At 39.8% G+C, this 23,988-nt stretch overlaps 1 protein-coding gene across 2 annotated transcripts in view; it reads right to left on the reverse strand.

Annotated features, from left to right (window-relative positions):
- Positions 1–23,988, reverse strand: part of EIF2B3 (eukaryotic translation initiation factor 2B subunit gamma) — a 102,272-nt gene that overhangs the window by 59,358 nt on the left and 18,926 nt on the right. For both annotated transcript variants that reach the window (XM_055815647.1, XM_055815646.1), the window contains exons 4-5: positions 23,003–23,162; positions 17,245–17,356 (exon numbers count right to left, since the gene is read on the reverse strand). In XM_055815647.1, coding sequence (XP_055671622.1) covers positions 17,245–17,356; positions 23,003–23,162 — 272 coding nt within the window. The remainder of the gene's footprint in view (positions 1–17,244; positions 17,357–23,002; positions 23,163–23,988) is intronic.

Consider the following 23,988-nt stretch of genomic DNA (forward strand, 5'->3'; position numbering starts at 1 on the left):
CTTTGGGTTTCCTGTTGTGAGCAGCCTTCCAGGTACCTCATGAAAATCACCTACTTCTGTACCACCAGTTTATTAAAATGAAAAATATCTCTTTAAGCCTGTTACTGTGGATAGGCCATACCTGATCACTCACTTGCCTTTGCTAGGATCTTCGCTGGACAAGCAAATGGGCTCTTATGACAGAAGGTGCATGTACGTGAGCCTTTCTTTAGAAGATATTGGCATTCAAAACAGTTACGTTTCATGGGAACGAATAACAACCTGACAAGAGTCTGGTAGAAGGTCATCAAGGTTAGAAGGAAGGAGAGGGAGAGAGACGAGTAATACGTGTGTGTGTGTGTTAAGACAAGGCAGCATCTGGCTCCCCCCAGCACCTACAGTCTAGAAAGCAAGACGACATGCGCTTTGAATCCAAAGATGGGAAAAATTCAGGTGTAATGGTTTAAATTACCAAACCCTACCCAAATCCAGCCCATGTAGGATGCCTTCCACAGCAGGTCTGACAATGCTCGTTTCCTTCATCTACTCTAAGTGAATTATACTCGGCTCCTGCTCCTCGAGGGTCTGTAGCTTCCTCAGCTGATGCTTTGACCTGTTTCCTTTTGATTTCCATCCCTGGAACATACTGCTTCTGCCTCACTTTTGATTCATAATAAACTTTTACAGTTGTATCTCTTCACATCTCAAGTAGACTGAAACCTGAACATTTTAGCATTTGGCAACATAATAACCACACTTCACCCTGATGAGATCCCAACAACCGCAAGCATCAAATATTTAATCAGATAATGAAAACAGCTTTATCTCAGGCAGAAAATAAAGTGGGCAAAGAACCTGGCACTGCTGCCACTGCAGTGGGAGCCTGGCTGTGACTGCCAGCACACAGGCTGCTCCGTATCTTGGCAATGTTGACTGGGTACATGGAAGAAAGATAAATTTTAGGGGAAACTACACTAAGGTATGAGCAGTCAGACTTGACGAATCCTGCCTCCCTACAGAAAAAACAGAGGGGTTTCCCTAACTTGGCCACACTGAAGTTATGACTCAGCCCATGTATTCAGATACATCCTCAGAAGCATGCTAGCCTGGATCTAAAGCAACATCAGCCTTGAGCCATGAGATTTCAGGACAGGGGATTTCAGCCCTGTCAGGGCTCGGGACATCATCAGCATTAGACTCAGCCCAATTCTGCAGTGAAAAAATACCCCAAGTAACAGGAACATCACACAAGAAATAGAGAGATACTTGTGTTCTTTTCTAGTTTAAAATAACCTATACTGTTTCATTTATCAGCTATCATTTTGATGGTATCAAATAAGAACTTCATTAAAACAAAGCCTTAAAATTAGAACATGTAGCATTCTTTTTGCACAGTGACAGCAGAATTTAAAACTAAGAAATAAAGTCCGACTGGAGCCACTTTGCAGACATATCTTGTCTTTTCAACCCCAAAGAACACTATGATTAATTCTTTTAATAGCTAACTGGCATTTTACAAAATACATTAGAAACACCATGGGATGATGAACATAAGTATCAGGGGGAAAAAAAAACAAACCAGGAAAAAAGGCAAGACACAGAAAAATCCATCGTTACCACAAGAGTAGCTTAGCATCCACCCAAAGTCCCAATCTGTGTTGTTTTTTTTTAAAACAAGTAATTACAGTGGTTACAACCACACCGTATTAGTTTCTGGTTAGACCAGATTACTCATGATTTAAAATTTCCAGATTTGTTAATAGTTATAACAGAAGTTGTTGCTTCATATTACTATAAGAAACTGAGCTTACACCTAAAATGCTTTCAGGAGGATGCTAAAGTTGGAGCACTACAGAATTAAGCCCAACTGAACAAAAATCTACACTGTACTGAGGATAGAGCTGGACTTCCAGATCTTTCTCCATCTTCCACCCACTACTAGGGTCTAAATAACAGCTTAAGGTTGGGCCAGAGGGAATTTCCCTCCTTTTGATCAGTGATAATATGGCAATTAGAATACTGCAGAGAACAGAAGACAATCCTGGCAGATTCAACGCAGTGAGATGGTACTTAGCAGTAGGTTTAACTTCCTTCCCTGGGATGGTTACTGCTGACTGAGAAACTTCACAGAAACAAGAGTCTTGCTCTGCACAGCCCAGCACCTGCTAACTCTCTTAATACAGTATGTAGGAGCTGCCTTTATAATAAGCAGGAGTCTGATCATTTAAAAAAAAACCAAAACAAAACAACCCAAACCCCTCCATGTTCCTGAATGCAAAGCTGCCCAGACACTGCTCCTCTGCGTACTTTTAAAATTTAAATACTAATCTTTTGATTTTGGGGTTTTTTTTGGCTGCAGTTACAAAGTTGAGATTTTGGCCAAAATTATATTGCCGTGATAAGGAGACATCAGCACACTACTTGTCCGGAGATGATGTGGCTTCAGCAATGAAATAAATAGGAGGAATGTCAGTAGCCTAGACTGCAGTGGTCCCTAATAGCAAAAGCAGTAGTAGAGAACCATCCTCCCCACTGTTCACAAGCTGAAACTGAAAAGCAAGAGAGAAGACAGCGACTGACCCTTCTGTTGCTTATGCCACCTGGGGTAGCAAGTGAAACCTCACAGCCCAGAAGCAATGAACTGGCTATGGCAAGTAACAGAGTTCAGATGCCTCCATAATTTGCTCTTAGAACAGCTCTCTACAAAGACCAGAATGGCAACAAATCCAATCCTCTTCCCTGACAAGGCTAAACCCATGGTAGGACAATTTCCTCATCTAAAAACACTTTGCTTAACAGAAAGAAAAAGAAAATGGGTAGTGGATGACCTGAAGATTATAATTTACAGTTTTACGGCAACCTCAAATACTATTAAAACAAAACAACTTCTATTCCCTTCTTGCTTGGAAGAGAGTGGGACTATTCCGTCTGTGGTTGTGGACTGTTTCAGTATTATCCAACTGCATAAACGAAACTAGTGTCAAAATTAAGTTTTAAATGGCTTGAGGTTTATAGGAATTAAAGAAGGAAAAATTAAATTTGAAACTCTGCTTGTTTACTAGCACTAATTAAATATGCCAGATTTCTGGGCAAGCTTCCTAGCCTGTGGCTACTACGTTACTGGCTTGTAAAACAGTCAACAAGTACACGAGTACAAAGCACAAATACAATAACAGAGATTTCGTGTACAGTCCTGCCCTTAGTTTATAAAGAAAAAAATGTATTAGAAACCATCTGTAACTATAAAGACCTGTGCTAACCCTCTAGACTATATTAGTAATATTAAAAAGTGCCAAGTCTACAATGGTCGCTTTTGCAGAGAATAGTTAAAAAAAAAATAAAATAAATCAGAGAGAGGTAAGAAGCAATAAGCACAACCAAAACGAACAGGAAGCTTTAAAAGACTAGTTTACTTCTAGAAGTCCCATGCTTCTGGGCTCTGCTCTCAAAATAATTTGCTAATAAACAAAAGGGAATTTTTGCACTTCAACAGAAGAACTGAGTCTGATTATTCACACCACGGAAGCCGCACTCCTCACAAATAGTAGATTTTTAGTGTATTTGAATTCACTAGAAAATAGGTTTATTCTGAAGAGCTGGAATTCCATATTTAGTGGGAGCAAGGGCTATATCTATAACAGTAAAGTCCATTTAGACTTCCAACTTTTAGGACAGGTAGCATCTTTGCATTCCATGTTTCAAAGGAACCAGCACAATGAGCTCATAGTCTATCAGGAAGCTACAAACCAACGAAAAAGAACAAACTAAAGCCAACCTCAGATAAAAGGAGCCTCTGGAGACTGCTCATCTCAGCACAAAGGTGAAATAACACAGAATAAAATGCCGTGGTACCAGCATCATTGCCAGGTATGTAGGGGCAGGAGAAGGAGGGACAGTAAGATTCCATGGCCTAAATGCTGTTCTTTGCACATCCTTCTTTCAGGTGAATCTCCTGATTTACATGCTGTGGCTAAAGCAGCCATCTCTGCAAAAGTGGCAAGCAACTCTTAATGAAGAAACACTTGAAGACAATCTGCTGCCTTGACAGCTTTAAATTGAAAAGCCTTTCACAGCAACACAAATTAATGCGCGTTACCACTGTACAGTAGCCTTGCTCAGCTTTAAGGAAACCAGGAATTATGCTTCAATAAAAATTCAGCCACGCAAATATTCTGCTATAAAAAGCGGCATAAACATATAACTCTCCAACTTCCAGAATCATGTACACGAGGCAAAGGGAAATGATATAAAAATAACTAGGTTTTTGTTTACATCTCAGATTTACAACAGCAATTCCAGAAACTAAGTTCTTCCACAGAGGCATTGATTTAATTAGCCTGCATAGCATGCTTTATTCGTATTCAGACCTCTGACGTACACTGATAAAAAAGAAACAAATACACCACGGACACACACAAAATAGTTTCCTAAACTTTTTCTATGCCCAGGTGCAGGTAAGAATTCTCAAAACACGCTTTCATGGGCTCTTCCTTACATGCAAATGATCCTTTTTTAATATCTACAAACTACGTATGTTTTCAATTAAAAAATGTGACTGGATCGATTGGATCATATATTCTTGCAAACCAGCCAAAAATCAGATACAAACTGAAGCCCTGAAGGAACTTCTGGAAGTACAAACCATACTGCAGAACAGTTCCACTTCTGGCAAGAAGAATCACCTCTCCTTTCGAAATGAAGCTAGAAGTGACAGCAGTGCATAAAAACATGCTGTCATTCAGCACTAAAATAACTACATTAATGAACAGTACTCAGAAATCATAAAAAAAAAATGTGACTGGCAAAAATCTCAGCTTAGCAAGTAATCACAGAATTATAAAGTAACAGCAGAGCACTTGCTTCTTACTTTTTGATAACTGCTAATCTCAATTTTGGGTCTTACTATTCAACTGGATGACGAATTAGTTCCTCAGATATGTGAACACTGGATTCTCTTCAGGGCACAAACAATGGCAGGGAGGGGGACATTTTTCCTTAAGGTGACAAGCAAGACTACTAAGAATTTAGTAGTTCTCATACACTTTTTTTCTACTTTATTTTGATCCACATTAGTGCAGGCTTCGGCTGCTTGTCCTTCTTCACGTTAGGCTTAAAAGCCAAAACATCCCAGAATTTTGGGAACAAGTATTTAACCAAGAGTGTAAGAAGCTATTATCCACTTCTAGAGACAACATGCAAGTTCAAGTCAGTGCCAATCTGTAAGGAATGCTTCTGAGGCTCATCGTTTTTTCTCCTCATAACTTCGTCTAATTTTCCATACCCATGCTCTACTCAGCCTGCAGCAAGCAGGGATCAACAATTTGGACCAGCAAACTTACACTCAGAAATCTGATCAGCCTTTGCAAAGACAGGGCCCCAATGTCTTCCACTTTTGCACACTGAAGTTGTCCTCGACTCTCCCATGCGCACAGCACAAAATTGGTTGTGGCCTCAAATCACTACAGTGCAGCACAGCTTCCCATAATCCCCATTAATTTCAAGTGTTTGGATACTGAATAGCTTGGTTCAGCTTTCACCTCTTCACCATACAGTAAATTTTCAGGCAATGACCAATGATGAAAAACACTCATCAGCTACATGTCAACATATCTGGAAACCTTAGGAAACAGCAGTATCCTAAGATACCCAAGACCTGGGTACTTCCATTGAGACTTTAATTAACATTTATGGCCAGTCTTCTTACTGTAATTGCAGGAGGAGCCAAAATCATCAGCAGGTATGCAGGCATGTGGCAGGCAAGAGACTGAAGCCTTCCAGAAGTCCTGAATGGAATCTGCAAGTCACCTCCACTGTAGACACGTGTTTTTGTTTAGGAAAAATTAAGAACTCAAAGGACAGAAAGAGCATCAAAGCAAAACCAGCCTTTGCGTTGTTGTGCTGCAGTCTGCTATGAGCTTTCAGTCACTCAAAGATGCATGCTCAGTACTAGATATCTTTCTCAGAGATGCACAAGTTCATATCCTTGTATCCACACACCATTCTCATATGTACAAGTTCATATTGTTGCATCCACTGTCCTCGAGATGGTAAATCAATCAGTTACAAATTCAAAACACAGAAATGAAGGAACAGGTAAAGTGACAGACTCTTTTGCAGCAGGTTACTCAACTGTGCTTCAGCTCTGGTATTTGGCATTTCTGCTGTTTGTGGCACTCTTGACTTACAGGTTCATCATATCTTTATAAAGCCACTATTTAGCAGAGCAGTATTACCTTGGTTTATTACCATAACCTGTCATTCAGAAAACTAACTCTTCTTTATGGAAAAAATTGTCATTAAAAAATGAAGAAGCCGCTCACACACAGCAGCCCAATCAACTCATATGTTTTACAGCAGATCATTTGCAAAAGATAGTTGTCATGCTTTTAAACTGTTTAGGAGAAATGGAAGCAGTTAGTCTTTGGAATGATCACCTTCTAAAAGGTAATTACTTTTCTACTGTGAAAAGTAAGCTATTTGAAGAACTATAGAAGATTATACTCCTGTATGATATTTGCATTTTGCTGGAACCTGAAAGTGCTGACCAAAGCTGTACATATGGGTAACAAAAACACAATTCTTATTCCAGAATTTAATTTTTTTTGGCCCTCAGGTGGCCAAACTGGAAGTGGAGAGCAGCGAACAAATGCAAGGACTAAAGAAACATGAACATTGCTTTTTCTCCTTTATCCAGAGTAATATGGACCCAAGAAAGCCCAGATGACACTGCTGTTTCTGCACCAGAACTGGCTCCTTCTGAGTCCTTCTGGCACTTCCACAGTGTGCCCTGAGCCCCCACTTGCTAGCTCAGGAGCTGCTCTGTCTTCCCAGCTATATCACTGCCAGCCCAGCCTGGCCCCAGCAGCACTCGCATGTTAGCTCAGGTGCACTGCAATAAGCTGTGCCAGACTCGAGCCAGCATTTGTAAAACCAGTTCATGCGCACGCAAGGAATGCCCATCTACAAATCTGATCATGTACGCTCAGGAGTAGTGGCTTGTTAATGCAAAAGAAAACATATTTCATTTTTCATTGTACGACCAGTGCTTTTGTATGAAAAACGAGAATTAGTACAGTGGTAAGAAATCAGAGACAGTGGAGTGATAAGAATAGCAGCACACAACAATGTTAACACACAATAAACTATACAATAATACCTTTAAATACTACTGGCATCTGACATGAAGAAATAAAAGTGCTGAAACTAAAAATCCAGGTTTAAACACGATCTGTAGCTCATGCTGTATGTGTTAGATCAGCTGCTTCCTGCAGGTCATTTTAACAAGTAACTATTCTGACTCTAAATATAGGAAAGTTAATAATTAAATACCCTGTACTCAGAGCAGCATTCTACATTTACACTACTGACATAAACATTCATGGGTTATGCCCTTATGAGACAGAACAGTAATATTGTGTTAATTTTAAAAAGTGAAGAAAGTATGAGAGACAAACATTAAGTGGACTTCTCAAGACCACAAAGAAGGGAGATCTCTTTCTATATTAATTACACAACATTCTTAATGTAAACAGGTGATAGCCCATCAATTCACATGTTAAATTTTACCCTATCCAGCACTAGATCACCTGTAGAACAAGAAAACTCTTCCTCTGTAAATACAAACGTTGCTTATTTCAAGGGTCCTTTACAACCATCAAAAAGATTAACACTTTGGGTTTTTCCAAAGACAAGAATAGATTACTGAGAAGTAAGGTCGGAGAACTTTTCTGCAAACCCTTTAAGTCAATAGTTGCCCAGGACATGAGAAGTCAATGTTTCACCCCAGGCATGAGGTTATCCCTGTCACATTATGAAAGCCTGGAATCTACATAACATCCGTAGTATCACAGTCCCTTATTTTCAGTTGACAAACATCAAAGGGCATAGCAAAAAAAATGCCGGACTACTTTTCTTCTGGTTGCTTTCTTCATATAATAATGTAAATCAGAAAACACACAGAAACCTACATTCTAGAGCTACACTGTCATGGGGTACATCTAAACCAAACACATGCAAGAGACTTATTCCTTAAATCTTAAAAATATACTATTTCCTCAAAGGGTAAGATATAGAAAAGCATAACCAGCAAGCACTAATGTGTCTCACTGATCTATCCCCTCAATAGCCAGAGGCTACTTTTAGCTACACTGACAACAAAAGAATCTAAATTCTATAAATCAATGTCTCAACATTTTGTTTAGAAGAGTTACAGAAGAGAACCAGAATGTAATCATTTGCTAGCACAGTGGCTCCAGAGGTCTAGGACCAAGTGCAAGAATGGAGTTGAACGTGGGAAGGGTCCATTATTCTTTCAATAGTGTCTGCTGCTGCAAAATAGGTGCCTGCAACCTTTTTCTACTGGAAGAGCTTAAGTCTTCAGTAGCTTCTTGGTCTGGGAAAATGGCAAGCACCCAAATGCTAACCCAGGGATCTACGAAGGAGATCTACCTGAAGAACAATATTTTTCAAGTGGCCTTAGAAGTGAAAAACGGCCATAAAGAAAAGTCTCATTCCCAAGGGATTTTATTCCTTCTGTCCGGCTGCTGTTCATCAGGTGCCATTCCCTGCACACATCCCCAGCACATTCTAATGCAAGAGTGGAGAGAGGGCCTCTCTGAAAATAATCACACTTGCTGAAAGACTTGCCCTGCATAAATATCTCTAACAACAGTACAAACAGAAATCAGACTTCTTGCCTGATACTTTAGTTGAAATTTATGGCACTGCTGGCTGTGATTCTGTTATTACTATTCTACCTGGCTAAGGCTCAAAGTCACAGAAGTGGGAATTTCAGAGGTATATTCAGAAATGATGTAGCTCGTTTTGGGAAAAAAACAACAAAAAAATTACACCTAGTTCTACAAATGCTGTACCAATGCGTTAGTGAACAAAATATATTACACATATATGTATACATGTATGAACACACGTACCACAGAGATGGGACAGAGAAGTTAGGGACACACATGGCCTCTGAAATGATATTTAATGTTAGTCCTTGGGAATAATAAAGCAAAGGGGGGGCAAATATCAAAGGAAATACTGAAAGACAGTCTCTTGTGCTCTTGCAAATATCACCAGCTGCTGGAAGATTTATATGCAGAAAAACTAGAAGCTGAGCTTTAACTTAAATTTCCCTTGCTTTCTTACTGGTTTGCTTCCAACCCTTGGAGTTTAATTAAAGTCCGTCAGCCAATTTTTTTTCTGTCTGAAGGCCCTAAATTGCTCCCCTTTAAAATCTCTCTATATTGTCTGACCCAGATTTTTCAAAATCTTCAGCCTCCACTCACCCCCTCCCACCAACAGGTCTGTTTAAAAGGTTACACAATTTCATGATGATCGACCCAAATAATACCAGCAGTTGTTGCCAGCTAATATGCAGGTACATGTAAGTTACACTTAGAATGAGTAATTGTGCAAGATAAAGCATTCTGCATTGCCAGTTCACATATCAAGATCTAAGAACTACCTCCTCTTAACAGAGTATATCCTACATAGAGTCCTGTAAGAAATCTCTAAGACAAGTGGATAAAAAGTTTTACTGCTTGTAAAAAGAATCTCTATCTAATCTTCTCTAGCTGGGGAAATGGTGCAATAAATTTGATGAAGAAAGGAAGGATTTAAAGCCAGAGAAAATTAGGATTTCTCAAAGCAGAAACATAGAGGACATGCTGCCCTTAGGAATAGATCTCTGCTATTTACTTGATCTACTGGAAGAACTCCCGGGGAGCGTGTCTTAGCAAGAGAAAGGAAAGTTTGCTATGCTCTTCATTTCCTGTGTAATTCCAGAAACTGCCAGCACAATGCTGTTTGGGGAGAACCACACTACGGCTATTCAAGAGGGAATTCAGCATTGTATTCTGAATGAATGGAAACATTTTGAAAGATATATATTTGCTGCAAGTAAAGCAGAACATGATCCCGATAAGAATTGTGGGCCCACATATACCTTCAACCAGCTAACTGTGTATTCTGACTCCTTCCATTAGGACTTCCACAATATTCTTAGCAGTGCTAAACATTACAGTAAATCATCCAGGTTAGAGTTCACAGTAGCCATGAAGTAAGTGTAATAAATCAGCACTAAAAATATTATGCAACTACAGCTCAGCTGATAGCAAGTGTAGCTAATTTTAATGGAGAGGCTATCACTTTTATGTATCCCTGCAAGTTAGTGATTTGGGATCTCAATGACCAGGATGAAAGAAAGGCTCTTCAAAGCCCAGGTTTCTTAGAATAAACTGGATGAATGGTTCCTTGCAAAAATCCCAAGGGTATTTCCCTCCAGCCCACTGCTAGGCATGACAATGTACAGGATTAATAAAACCACCAGAAATACAGAACAGTAAGGGAACCACAACCTTTGGCTGGGTTCATGAGCCAGGACCTCAGCCCCAAGCAGAATCAGGCCTTTTAACTGAAGAGGAACAGTCACATGCCTCATTTCACCCTTACTTTGCTTTAAACTAGGTCGTTTCCTCCCCCCCATATTCCACATTGGCTGATAAATTCCCCAACGGCGGGTGTTAACTAACTCCGCATTCCAGTCTGCTCTGCGTCATGGAGTTCCACATCCCGCTGATGAGGAACACATGGCGGACATGTGGTAGGGGAGAGCCTGACAGCGCTCACACAAGCAGGGATAACTCCTCTGACCTTTGGCTTTTTTTCCTCTCTGTACCATCGCAACTGCACAATAAGGAGTCTGTGCCCCTCTGTTGCGTACTGGTCATTCTGGGATCACCAGGCACAAGCTGAAACGCTAAGATTTCAGCAGGCAGCTACACTGAATTCCCACCATGGCTGAAAACATACACTGAAAGCAAATAATTGATCATTCTGTGTGTCTCCCCTAACCAAACCATTCAGAGGAACTTTAGATCATATAGGTTACACCTAGATCAATCGGGGTAAAATAAGTTACAAAAACAACTGGTGATGGCTACATTTCCCATCAAATCTGTGAAACAAATTAACTCACAACATTGCTAAAAAATACACAGTGGCAACTGTACTAAAGTATTAAGACACCTTTCTAAAACAGACCATTTGTCGTCTTTTTCAAGACCCAAGCCTGGCTCAGAGTAACAATGAGATTCAGCTTCAGTGTTGTCCAACCTGATGACTCATCCAGAGCACTGCATTTACCAAGTCACATGGACTCGAGGGTGTCCAAGCAATACAGTCATCCCTCCCTCCTTCGGAACCTCTGAAAAGCAAAACCGAATCCCAGGCTAAGTGCTGGTCTGAGACTGCAGCAGACAGACAAGACAAATGACAATCCGCACAACATACATTTACTGACAATTAGAAACCAAATGCTGAGCACCACACTCTGCTTTTAGTCTTACACATACTGTAATGCTGGCAAGAATCTTGCAGCAAAATTAAATCTGTTGCCAATAAGTCTTTCTATAGCTACATTCAATAGAAGTTCCTGCTAATATCCCAGATTCAAAAACTCATGCCTCTTACCTGTACAAGCTGTCAAGACATGGCAGGACCTGGATATGCTGTACATTCCTTTCAACCCCCCTCCAATGAATGAGCAAAATAACAGCAGCAGAAAACCACAATAAAATCCCGTGGAAGCAAGAGTATTAAAATCGGTAATAGCAGCATGTTCTTTAAAATATGAAGTCAATGTCTCACTTACTGCTTTGATAGTATGTTCACATTTATTGTACAAGCATAACATACAAAAGCACCAAATTAAAATATTTTCCTTATATTTGACTACATCCATGTTAGAAATAATAAATCATTTTAAAAATACTCTGTTTCTGAAGCTGAAGGCTACCCTCATCCCCAATATATTTACAGAAAAAGCAGAGCAAGTTGAGCAAAGTTTAAACTCATAATAAAAAGGGCAAACTTTCTGAGAAAATTAATGCCTTTTATTTACAGCAGCTACTCTTAGTGAACTGAGAAAATTCTAAACAGGCACACAAGACCTCCAATAGCATCTTGAGAACATCTACTCTCAGCTCATGGCTCAAACAACAACTTAGAGGCCAATATCTTTTTCTGATATGTTCAGCAAAATCCTCTTTTGTAAAGAAGTATGATTAAAGCTACACCAACATTTTTAAAGTGTGATTATAGTCTGAGAAGTTAAGTGTGTAAAAATCACACCCTCTTATTCAATAGTCCTAGTCCCCCTGTTTTGATTCACAGTCAGATCTGCTTGCTTTACTGGTAAAATAACTTTTTACAACTTTCTAAATTCCTACTAGTACTGTGAAACCAATTCAATTCTGGGAAGGGGAACCAGATTCTTTTCTGGTTTGTGCATCTGCAAAAGGTTTATTACCTAAATCAACACATACAATTTCTATTTTTGTGATGGACAAGCCAAAAAGAACCTGACTTATTTTCTGGGTGCTAGTCCAAAAATTTTATTTTTATGTGTGACAATAGCAGATCTGAAATAACAGGAAAGACATGAAGATCTACACACCACTCTCTGAAAGTCACATGGCGGGGGGGGGGGCGGGCAGGGGGGAAGATATACCCAACATCTTTCCATGGCATTCTTCAAAATACCACTTGAATTCAAAAGGAAACTTAGTAACAGGTTTGCTAATAGCGAAAACTACTGATTTTTCCAACATGGGACCATCACCAAAGCTAATACATATAGATTCATCCGGTAGACAGCTGAGCCCAGCAGAGTTTTTGCTCCTGGTCTGTCCTGAGTTGCTCCTCAGGATTCTCCTACGGAGTTAGGTTATTGCATCCCTCCCTTCCCTGCCAGTGGCACTGCTTGTGGGGACCACTCCCTAATGCATAAAGTATAAAGAACCAAGTTATCAAAGTCCTGCTGATTAATCTATTAAACATAATGAAACTCATTTTGACACATGTGGCTTATGAAGCACTCGATCATACACCCAGCTGGGGCAAGCTGGAGGTGGTGGTCCCCTTCATCAGCACAGCTGGATCTGAAAAAGGACATCTGCCCATCATCTAGTTTAGGATGCTTTACACAGTGGAACATCTCCTTATGTCTGTGTCATTCCCAGCCTTTCTCACAGAGTAGATTTTAAATGAAAAAAACCCCAAAAGAACCACCATACGAGTGGCAGAGTATTTTAGAGATGCCAATTCCCCAAGGAGTGCAGTTTCAGAGAACAGAAACACTAAGGAAGTTGCAGGGTGTTTATATACGATCCACTTATTTAAAACAAATTATCAGCAGAAAAAAAAAAAAAAAAGGCAATATCCCAAGGCAACAGAAAGGAAATCAAGTGTATCAAAGCTATTCCTGAACTCCCATTACCTACCTACTTGGCAACACCGACTTTTAAAATTATACTACACAGTTCATTTTTAGACTCATGATGCAAGGGTAAAAGGAAGAAAAATTCCCCCATCTTACCCCCCTCTTTTTATTAAAGTATCTTAAAAACAGATCTGTATTGTTACTTCAAGGTTACTAATGTTAGTACTGTATATATTTATAGATGAGGTATTCCTTTCTGTCTGAAGCACATGAGGTAATAAGTAGCTGGAATTGTCACGGTGATTTATTAACATATTCTCTAGGAGAAGCCCTGCACCTGCGTCTGTGCAGACAGAACACCCACGAAGGCTGAACTCACCCTTACACAGCCCACAAGATCTTAAAAGGAAATGCTCCAAATTTAGACCTGCTCCAACAGGTGTCTTTTACTGTCTCACTTTGCATGACCGTAAATATCAGAGGTGGAGCAAAAAGGCTCCCTGTCCATTGTAATCGTGCTTTGAAAACAAATACTTTTGCCCCCTCCGAAAGCAAAGGAGGCAGCTATGGAATTCTCATCATTTCCTCACTCCTTCATCCTGTCAAGATCCAAGTCAGAGAGATGTCACCAGCAAAACCAGACTCCAGGGATGAGCACATAACTTTATTTTTTTCTCTTCAAAGGGCCCTGTTGGCTTCAAAACTTCCCCAAACTGTATTTCTTTCATTCTCGTATCTCATCTTGCAACTATTTGCCAAAGTGAATGACATGCGCAGGCTGTTCATGGCTTTTTATAAGCTCTCATTACCCAAACAGGGAACCATTTCCTTGAAAATGTTTCCCCCAGCAGCATTAGTCTCTCTAGGCACCACCAATAAATTAGGCTCCTGCCCTACCCTGATGCACACCAAAACGTGCCTGAATGGATCTGGATGGATGTATTTGATACTGTTTTGCACTTGTTTACTGGAGAGAGGATGCTACCTGTGGGACTTGTCATTAGGGTGATTAACAGCACCGGGGGGGTGGGGGGAAGGATGGAAAGCTTTGCCCAGAGGAGCAGAATCCAGACTCCTTTCTGTGGCGTAACAAGGAGAGGCATTCTCAAAACCAGAATGGCTATCCACAACTCACAAAACCCCAAAACAAATCAAAACAACAAATCTGGAAAAGAAATCCTAACCAAAATGAGAATAAGAATAACAGGTTATACCACAAACCTAGAAATCCTATTAAAATGTTTCATTCTGAAACACTCTATTACAAAATGCCTGAGTCAAGAGCAAATAAATATTTAATACTCAACAGGTACTCAGGAGAATGTGTGTTTTCCCTTGTCCCTCCCCACCAGCTGCTCTTTTATGGCAGGAAAGTGAAGAGCGTGAAATCCAATGATAGGAGGAAGGCAAAGGTCAGGAAAAAGGTTTTTCTTCAAGGATTTAAATTAGCGTTCTACAGCTTTGGATGTTTTGTCAACAACTTCCCTCCTGTGAGGAGGGGAAGCCAAAGGTCTTTTGAACCATTTCTGTATGGGATCTAGATTTTTACCAGTAACAAGATTCCTATCTTTAAAGAAAAGTTAATCTTCCCTCTTCCCATTCCTTTCACCACTCCCTCCTTGTCCCCTCCTTCCACCTCCCTCCTTAAAAAGGGAGAGAAAAAAGAAAATAGAAAAAGAAAAGGATCTGAAGAGCAGAACAAGCACAGAACGAGTTCTAGAGTTCATGTAACAAGACCACTATAGCCCTTCAAAGGGACCATTAAAAGCAAAACAAACAAAAGAAACACCCTCAAGATGTCTATTGTATTTTACAGAGGAACAAATGAGTGTACTGGAAATTCTCCCATCTTGCCACAAAGCCTGTTGTTTCATCAAAACAAAGTCCAGAGATCAAGAAACGGCCAACATGGTAGCTGAAAGGCAGTCACTTCCAGTTATCCATGAAGATGGCGAGATTGGGCTTGCTTCCCCCCCCCCCCCACCTTGCTTTACTATGATGTATTAAAAAAAAAAAAAAAAAAGAAGACTTCAAAGATCATTTTAAGTGTTGCTTTTGTTTCTCACATGAGAAACTCAGGGCTTCAGCAGGTCTAGACAACACAGTGGTTAAAACATCATTAGCTGCCAACACTTTGTCTTCCTAGAGCTCCCACAGTTGTTGCTACCCTGAAATTGCCTCATCTGAAAATACTTGACAATTTCCATATACTGTTTTGCTTCCCTCAGAGCTTCTCCAAGATGGCAGCTGTAAAACAGAGAGAGCGCACAAGTACCCACAGCAAGCAGTTCCAGATGTCAGAGGCTCACCCAGGTGGATACTGGCCCAATGCTTCTGCGTGATGCTTCAAAGCATCTTAATTTTTTGCCCTTCTTTTTAACACTTAGCAGATCTTTTCTCCTTGTGCTTCCAGACTACCATATCATTTATGGGCTTTACTTGAAGGGTAGCTAACACTTTACATTACCTTTCATAGCTGTGCATATGGAAATCTAAGAAAGACAGGGAGACACAGATTTTTATCCCATCTGTATATCACCAACACTACATTTACCAAACACAAAACAGTTATGCTCAAGAAGATCTGCTGAAGACAATGTAACTGAACAGGTGTTCCTAAAAGCAACATTTGGCCTGCAGGATAAAGCCTGATTAATTTAGCTATAGGGTAACAGGAATGAGAATCCTCTGGTTAGATGAACCTGTAAAATCAGAGGTCAACTAAGATCACACATGTTACAGCAATTTCTAAGTTGTTATACCACAGCCATGCTAGTGCTAGGAGAAAACCATAAAGACAAGCCCATGACTAACAACAGATAAAAATATTCCTCTCTAGCCCTACATAGATCTATTAGCCTTTGTTTGTGCAAAACCACCGAATGCAACAGTGCTGAACTTCCTACACTACGCAGATCAGCCTATATAGAACCATACAGAAGGCTTGTCTGCAGTTTGGTCCCTGCCATGCCCAAGAAAAACCCATGAGAGCCCCACTGGAGGAAACGTGCTGGGACAGGCTCTTTCCATCACAGCAGTTAACAGGCTCACTCTTGACTACCTTCCTTCAAGGGTAATCCTTAAACTTAGGCAGAAGAGCATTCATCTTTCCATGGGCATACAGCACCTCCCTCGCATCTGGTAGCGGGATGTTCAAGGAAAGATTACACCTAGCTGTGGCCTACAGCACACACCAGAGGCATTTTCACAGAAGAGATTTATCTGAGAGCAGACCCCAGATGTCCGCATCCTTAACTGACAGGGTTCACATGGATGAATTTCCCAGCTCTCAGATGGCTGCCCCACAGGTGTCTAATCTCACAGAGGTGAAAGTCTGTCAGCCTGGGACAGACTACAAAGGCTGGCCTCTCAAGGAGCCAGCAGAGCTTTCTACAGAAGATGCCAGACAACGTGTGTCTGAGAAAACTAAAACCACTGCTGAGAACAGCGTAAAGAGCAACAAGCCATCTTTCCTTCTTCTACTAATGGATATGAATTACACTGTGCAGGAAGCTCGCTAGTCTTGCGTATTTAATAAGTTCATCCAAGTCCCCAGTGCAGTTTAATGGTGGATATAAACATGGATTCTCTAATGAATCCTTTTGGGCCCGCAAAGATAGCTGAGGTTCTGTACCTTATATGCAGAAGAGTGCCATGAAATCCTGAGGGCCTAGCTCAGATAGTCTGTAAATCCATTTGGGACTTTGCAATGAGACTAGCATTTCATTTATGGACGTAGGTCTACCATTTCTGAATCTAAACTGTTATCTGAGCTATAATACTGGCTTCATTTCAAGGAGTTACCTTTGCACCCATTCCTTTTCTGTCCCTGGAATTTTTCACAATAAAGGTATCAGACAAGCCTATCAGCTGGTTGTAATGATGTAATGAATAATAAAATACTGCTCCCTGAATATTGCAGAAGCTGCTTTTCCTCCTCCCTTCTCACATCCTACTTGGTCTTTAACCATCACTCCTAGTACACAGCTATTTTCCCCCATCCCACGTTCAGCTTCTGTAACAAGGACTCATAAGCTTACTTCTGAAGGATGGATCTTTTAATGACAAGTTCTTCATCCAAGTCAGCTTCATTAGCCATGAAGAGCAATCTTTTTCCTGTGTCATCCACTCCAATGAAGTCACGCTGCTCCACTGAAGTAGAAAATCAAACACAATCATTATATAACCCTGTCTTAATGCAGGCTGGAAAGACAAATGGGACCACCAACCACCCCCGAAATATGAAATACTAGGTTTCAGACTAACCCAGCAAATCAGTGAATTTACGAAAGTTACCCACAATATTTATTAACTTCTTTTCAGTCAGGGTAGTTGATACACAGCATAACATTCACAACTCTGGCCCTGCAAGCTTTTTGCATCCTTTTTATGAAAATGCCAACTACAAGTCCTGACACGCAACACTCCCATGTTGAGCTGTGCTTTCCTTCTGTCTCTCTCTCTTTTTAAAAACTGCTACCTGAATTTACACAACAACAAACCCAAGGCAAGCAGAGAGTTCTTCAAAGTCCAACTGCTTCTTCCCCATCGTAAATCACTCATTAGAATCAGGTGGTCTGGAGAGGATTATTATTTCAGTTAAGACATAACTACTTTACAACTGATCTCCTATTTCAAATAAATACTGATAGCAATAGAAAACTTAAATCACATACACAAAAACACATAAAAGTATAGATTCTAACACTCCTACCGCTGATGTTTCTGGGTGGGTTAACTTGCTTTAAAGACCTATTTATAAAACCGCCACCCAAGAGAATACCTCATAGTCACATATATTATTGGGGCAATTCCCACCTCCTGCAATCACTGACTGTGTATCAATAGTGACTTTGGTCTACTGACATGTAAAGCACTTGTTTTTGAACAGTTTTCCACAACATCTGAATGCAGTGGTGGGAGCTTATTGTAACTTGCACTTTGTAGTATAAGCCATCACTCTGGTGGCAACCATCATTACAGGAACACAGACTGTACAAGAATGCCATGGTACACTTTGAACAAAACCTTCTTTTCTCCCACTAAATACTATTATTTTGGGCCAAACTGGCAAATACTCAATCTCCTAAGTTCTAAGCTTTTAACCACACTGGAGTAACAGCATGCTCTTTAAGTAGTTAATTCTCTAAGATCTTTTCTCAGCCAAACTATTTTAACCCCATTTTCCCCAGTTCAGCCCCATTTTTTATTTTACCTTTTCCTTCAGAGTTACTATAGCAATAGCTATCAAAATAGAGTCAAATCTACGCACCTGTTGAAAGTTCTCCTATTGGGAGTCTTTGATCCAAGTGATCAAACATACCCTCTTTACGAATCCCCCCCATCCCTTCTCAGAAATTAATAATACAGCAAAGAAGTACAAAAATAGGCCTGAACATGTAACTTTATAAGAAATTAAGTACGTTTAGGATAAAGCTCACTTGCTGTAAGAATTCAGAAATAAGTCTTGAAAGCAGTGCTGAAACTCATGCGAAGGAGGGGTGATGAAGTTTGAGAGTAGGGACTAATCAATCATTGCCACTGCCACCTAACTGGGATCTCCTGACAGGCTAGAAACACAACAGTGACAAGTTTTCCTCCATCAAGCTACTTCTCTCAAAGTTCAGGTCTCGGCTGCCCATTTCTGACTGTTCCCACAGTAACACAACATATTACACTGCTATAGCAAAGCTCTACGTAATAAGAAAAAAGGAAAAAAGGAAACTTGATGACAACAAGAGCAGGTACATGGTACATGCCACCAAACCGGTTTCTCTCACTTGTGTGGATAGGTGAGAAACAGACAGCAAAACCCTGTGGGAGCACTATTTTTTTTTTTTTTTTTTTTTTTTGTAGCAGATGCCAGGTCAGGTTTTTCCCTGTATGCTGGCAATAAACAGCATGACTTTTGTAATTTAGAAAAAACGAAACTTATGACTAAAATCAGTCATACTCAGAGATACACGAGTGCTGTTTCAAATCATACTGGCATTAATTACTAAGGAGTAAATAAGCAGAACGACAAACACAACTTGTTTACAAACTCACTGCAAGATAAGTATGAGAAAAAAACATTAAGGCTGCAGTGATGGTAACTACAAAATTGTTTAAAGTATAAAAATGGAATGCAGGATGTGGTTTTCCTCCTCACAACAGATAAATAAGGATCTGACATAGCTATTGCCATTTATTAATTACCTTAGAAATTAGATCCCCACCAATTTTAAGGGCTTTAAAGACCTAAAGAAATCATGACAACACAAAAGAATGGAAGTTGAGCAATTCAGAGATGAGAAGAAATAATTTTCAGTCAGATTTTCTAAAATGCTTTTTAATCAAATGTAATTAATTGACACTTGCGAAAAAGACACCTTTGTTAAAGATTCACTATCCCCACCCTTTCAATTAAAGGGAGAGAATTCACACGATGCAGCCTGCAAGACCACCAAGAGGTCTTCTGGCAAACACAGGGAATACCAGTGATGACATGCCTGCTGCTTTCAAGACAAGAAAAACAAGCAGACAAGAGTCACCATCCCCATCTTTTCTGCCCTTCTTTATACACAGAAAGGTTCAGACACTCTTTTCCACTCAGTCCCTTGCAGGTCATCTTTAAGCACATGGCTCCATTCTGGGTGTCTGAACTCCTGACACTCTGTTTATTTGGGTTACTAACATTCACTAGCACTCTGCCTTTTTATCTTTTATTGCCATGCCTCTTATTAATCAATTAAAAAAGCCAATGAGATTATTATTGTCAACATAAAAAAATATAAAAACCAATGAACTTCACTCTGCAACTTGCAGCTGAGTAATGTCAAGCATTTCAAGAAACCACCAGTATGAATTGATAACTGCTTAACACTGAAATTCATGTTAATTTAAAAACTGTTCCTTCTATCACAGTTCTTGAATGTTCAATAATATTGCAAAAGCAACAACTTTATATCAGATTCCATGACACATGTGAAATAAAAGTCTTGCTCCTTCTCAAAAAGTGAATGAATTTGTAGGAACCGTGAAACAATAAATAAAGCTGCAGATGTATCTAGTGGCTTGTCAGGACTAAGGATCCATTTCGAACACTTGAACAGTACAGTGCAAGTACATAGAAGCATGTATATGTCACATTTAGAGAAGGCGCTGATAATGCCACATACTATGAAAAGCTGCCTAGCACATTCCATGTTAGTATCTTGTCCTCAGTTGCTTATAAGCTTCATCACATTTAACTGTTTGGAATGAAATTTCCAATGCCAGGTGCCTGGCTTAAGAGGAACGCTTGGAAAATTCAGTGAAAACAGTTCAGCTGCTTCTAAGGCTAAAGAAAAAAAAAAAAAAGTGTTTAGCATAAGCTTAAATGGTTAGGTGGCCCTTCCCTTGAAAAGCTCTGGTATTCCACTTCTTCAGAGAAGCAGCATGACATTCAGTAAGCGCTGCTAACCTGTGTATCAGGAGTGTACTTTTTGCCATCTGACTCCACTATAAATCTTTGAAAAACTGCAGTTTCATGTGCTCTTTCAAGACTTTTACTTTTGCTGCAAATTTTTTTTGCACGTTATTCTTAAAGAAAGGTTGTTTCAATTCCTCAGTTCCTAGAACTGATCAAACAGCAGGTGACATATAAGGTCTTCTGTAACCATGAGGTGGTACAAGCAAAGCACACAAGCCATGAGACTCCACAGCCACGCTGTGATGACTGCTCCAGGGGAAAAAGCTTGATGTGCTGTTTTTGCAACCTGTTTTTTACAAGGAAATAAAACTCATAAGCTCACAAGGGTGAGAGGAAAGAAAAGCATAAAAATGAGGACTCTGCAAAACAAGCTGGAAGGAGGGGGGAAAGCAGTCCCTGAAAACTGGTAGAAATTGGGACTGCCTGTGAAAGGACACTGGACCACAGAGACAGGAATCAGAAGAGAAGGAAAAAGGGTGATTATTGGCAAATAAATGAAGCAGGTTGAGATGAGAAGTCAGAAGCGGAACAGGGAATGGGACTGGTAGTGAAAGAAAAGAGTAATATAAGAGAAAGAGATGCTGGACTCTTGACAAAGATCCTTGAAGCCCAAGACTTAGCAAAGAATAAGAATGGAGGCTGGTGGTGGCAAGAAGCCAGCATGGGAAAAGAAATAGGGATGAGCTAGGACTACGCTGACAGCAACAGGACGCATTCAGTCAAGTAGAAATGAAAGGCAGGAGGGTCTGATACTCCCTAAAACGTACTGCCCCTCTCCAGAACCTGGAGAAAAACGCTGAATTCCTGTCTTGGCACTCCCCTGTTTTCAGCAAATGATTGAGAAAGGTCTGGTAGAGTTCATGTCTCATCCAAGGCAGTTCATAGAGAACAACTTACTAGTGCTATCCATGACAGCTCAAGCTGAGTAGTTTTGAGTAGGAGACCTTAGCATCAAGACCCACAGAAAGACACTGTGGGTGTCAAATCACTTCCACATAATGGAATTTTAATGTTTTCAAGTTTCGTCTTTCACAGATCTGAGAAATCACACACAAATTTTAACAAGTCACATAGGAAGAGTTATGCTACGGAAGTCAAGCACACAGACATTAAAAACTAAGTGAATTAAGAATGTATGTGCAACCTGATGTCTTTACAATTGTGAAGAATCTTCAGATGATCTTGTTTATCCTCATAGACCTCCTCATCCTCGCTCTGTGCTCAGAGCTCACATACTGGGCAGCTCTATGATGTTTAACCACCAACCCACTAGTTTATAACTCCTGAAAGCTCAACTCTGTGGCTGTAGTAGTGCTCTTGACAATGTTTTATGTGCCATTATCACTTAGATTGCTTTTTCAAAAATAGAGGATTCAGAGCTGTTTGAGAGTCCAAGTCCTAAATGCTTTCAGCCCTACTAACCTTACACTTTGCTCCAGAAAATCTTTTCATGCAGAGTCTAAGCAGCTTTCTTTTAAAAACACATTTCCTCCACTTTCAGACACACACGTAGTCCAACTGTTGGCTTGCATTTCACTCCCCTCTCAAACAGTTTGAAGCTATGCTTTCTTATTCATATTACTGTAATGCCTCTGAGCTTTAATCATGGACCAGGACCCACTAAGCTGGCAATAATCAAGCCTCAGCAATTTAACAGATATCATTAAAAGAAAATGTGAGGTATGGTATGGGAATAACTGTATGGTATTTAGTACTTTTAGCATATAAGTAAAATGGGGATAATAGCCCTGCCCTGCCTTACAGCAGTGTTGTGAGAATAGATACACTGAAGATTACAAGGTACTAAGATATTATGGTAAGAGGGACAAGATAAGCATCTAACCAAGTCCTTGAAATCAGTGGGAATTTTGCCTAGCAAAAGGCTCCTGCATGTGATCTCAGAAGAGTAATTCAGTACATACCACAAGAGGGGAGAGTTTCTAGAAGTATTTGTTACTCACCTAATGCTGGTCCCTACAGTAAGTGGTAGAATTCCCAGCTACAATTTGGCTGATGCTTAGCACTCTTGAAAAACCTAACGGTTTTAATGTTCATATGTAACAAAAATTTAGGGTTTGATCCAAAACTCACTGAAGTCACCTGGAGCTTTTCCCTTAACTCTTGTGAGCTTTGGATCAGAGCCTGCAAGATTACACGAGTCTAATACTTAATTCTGAGCTGGAAAAAAAGAAGTCACACCCCCACCAGGGAATCTAAGGAAAAATAGGGTATCTGTAGCTTTTTTATTTCTTTCGCTCTGGGACTGATAACTAAACATATCATACATACCAGTGGTTTCACTATAATTTATTAATAAATAAATGTATGTATTCCTATCTACATACCTGGCTTTTTTTTCCCTTTCTGTCCTGGTACCATTTCTGTGGGTTCATGAGTTTTCTTCATCAGCATGGAGAGAGTAGCATCATGTGTCCGAAAGAGATCCACAACTTTATATAAATCAACATCTGTGATCAGATCGCAGCTCAACACCAAGACATCCGTCTGTCAAAGAAGAAAAAAAAAAACCCAAACCCTTTCAGAGATACAAATGACCACATATGGATTAGCATTTGAGGACTCAACAACAAAACCACTCATAACTTTTTCCTTTTTTTAAAAAAATTAATTTTATTTGGTTTTTACTTTAAAAAACACAGGGTCCATACTTTTCCGAAAATCGTTACTGGGTTTCGCCAGTTCACTTTTCTTGAGTCCTGCTGTTACTAAATTAGTTATTTAGTTAATGCTTATCCAGCTCTGGACTATAAAGAATATGTGACCATCTAAACTGCCATCATCTGCTCCTAAGGGAAGGAACCTGGACACAGAAGCCACGGCTTTCAAGACTGCCATGAAATTCTGCAGTATTTACAACTGCTACTTTTAGTTACATAATGATGTAGAAAAGAAATCTTTCTGAAGAAATCTTTTTTAGCTGACTTTGCATCTGGCTACAAACCGCTGGAAAAGATATTTAAACTATGTTATTTTACTGGAGGGAAAAAAAAGCAAAGACTATCTAGGATGTGATTTACTCAGTAATTGCACTGCGATGGTGGGCTCAGTTTAGAAATACATTTCCTAAAACCAGCAAGACCATATTAAAGAAAAAAAAAAAAAAAGAAAAAGAAAAAAAGAGGAAGTTAGGTCCTATTTAATTTTGATCTCAAAGGATTCCAAAGTGCCTCACAAAGTATTTAAGAGAACTGTGCATATATCACAGAAACATTGTCACATATTGAGCGAGACCTAGCAGCTTCATTAACCATGCACACTATCAATATACTCTTACTTAGAAACAATTTTCTGTATTTCACGTGGGTTGTGG

This window comes from Falco peregrinus, chromosome 10, assembly GCF_023634155.1.
Source record: "Falco peregrinus isolate bFalPer1 chromosome 10, bFalPer1.pri, whole genome shotgun sequence".
NCBI classification, from domain to species: Eukaryota; Metazoa; Chordata; class Aves; order Falconiformes; family Falconidae; genus Falco; species Falco peregrinus.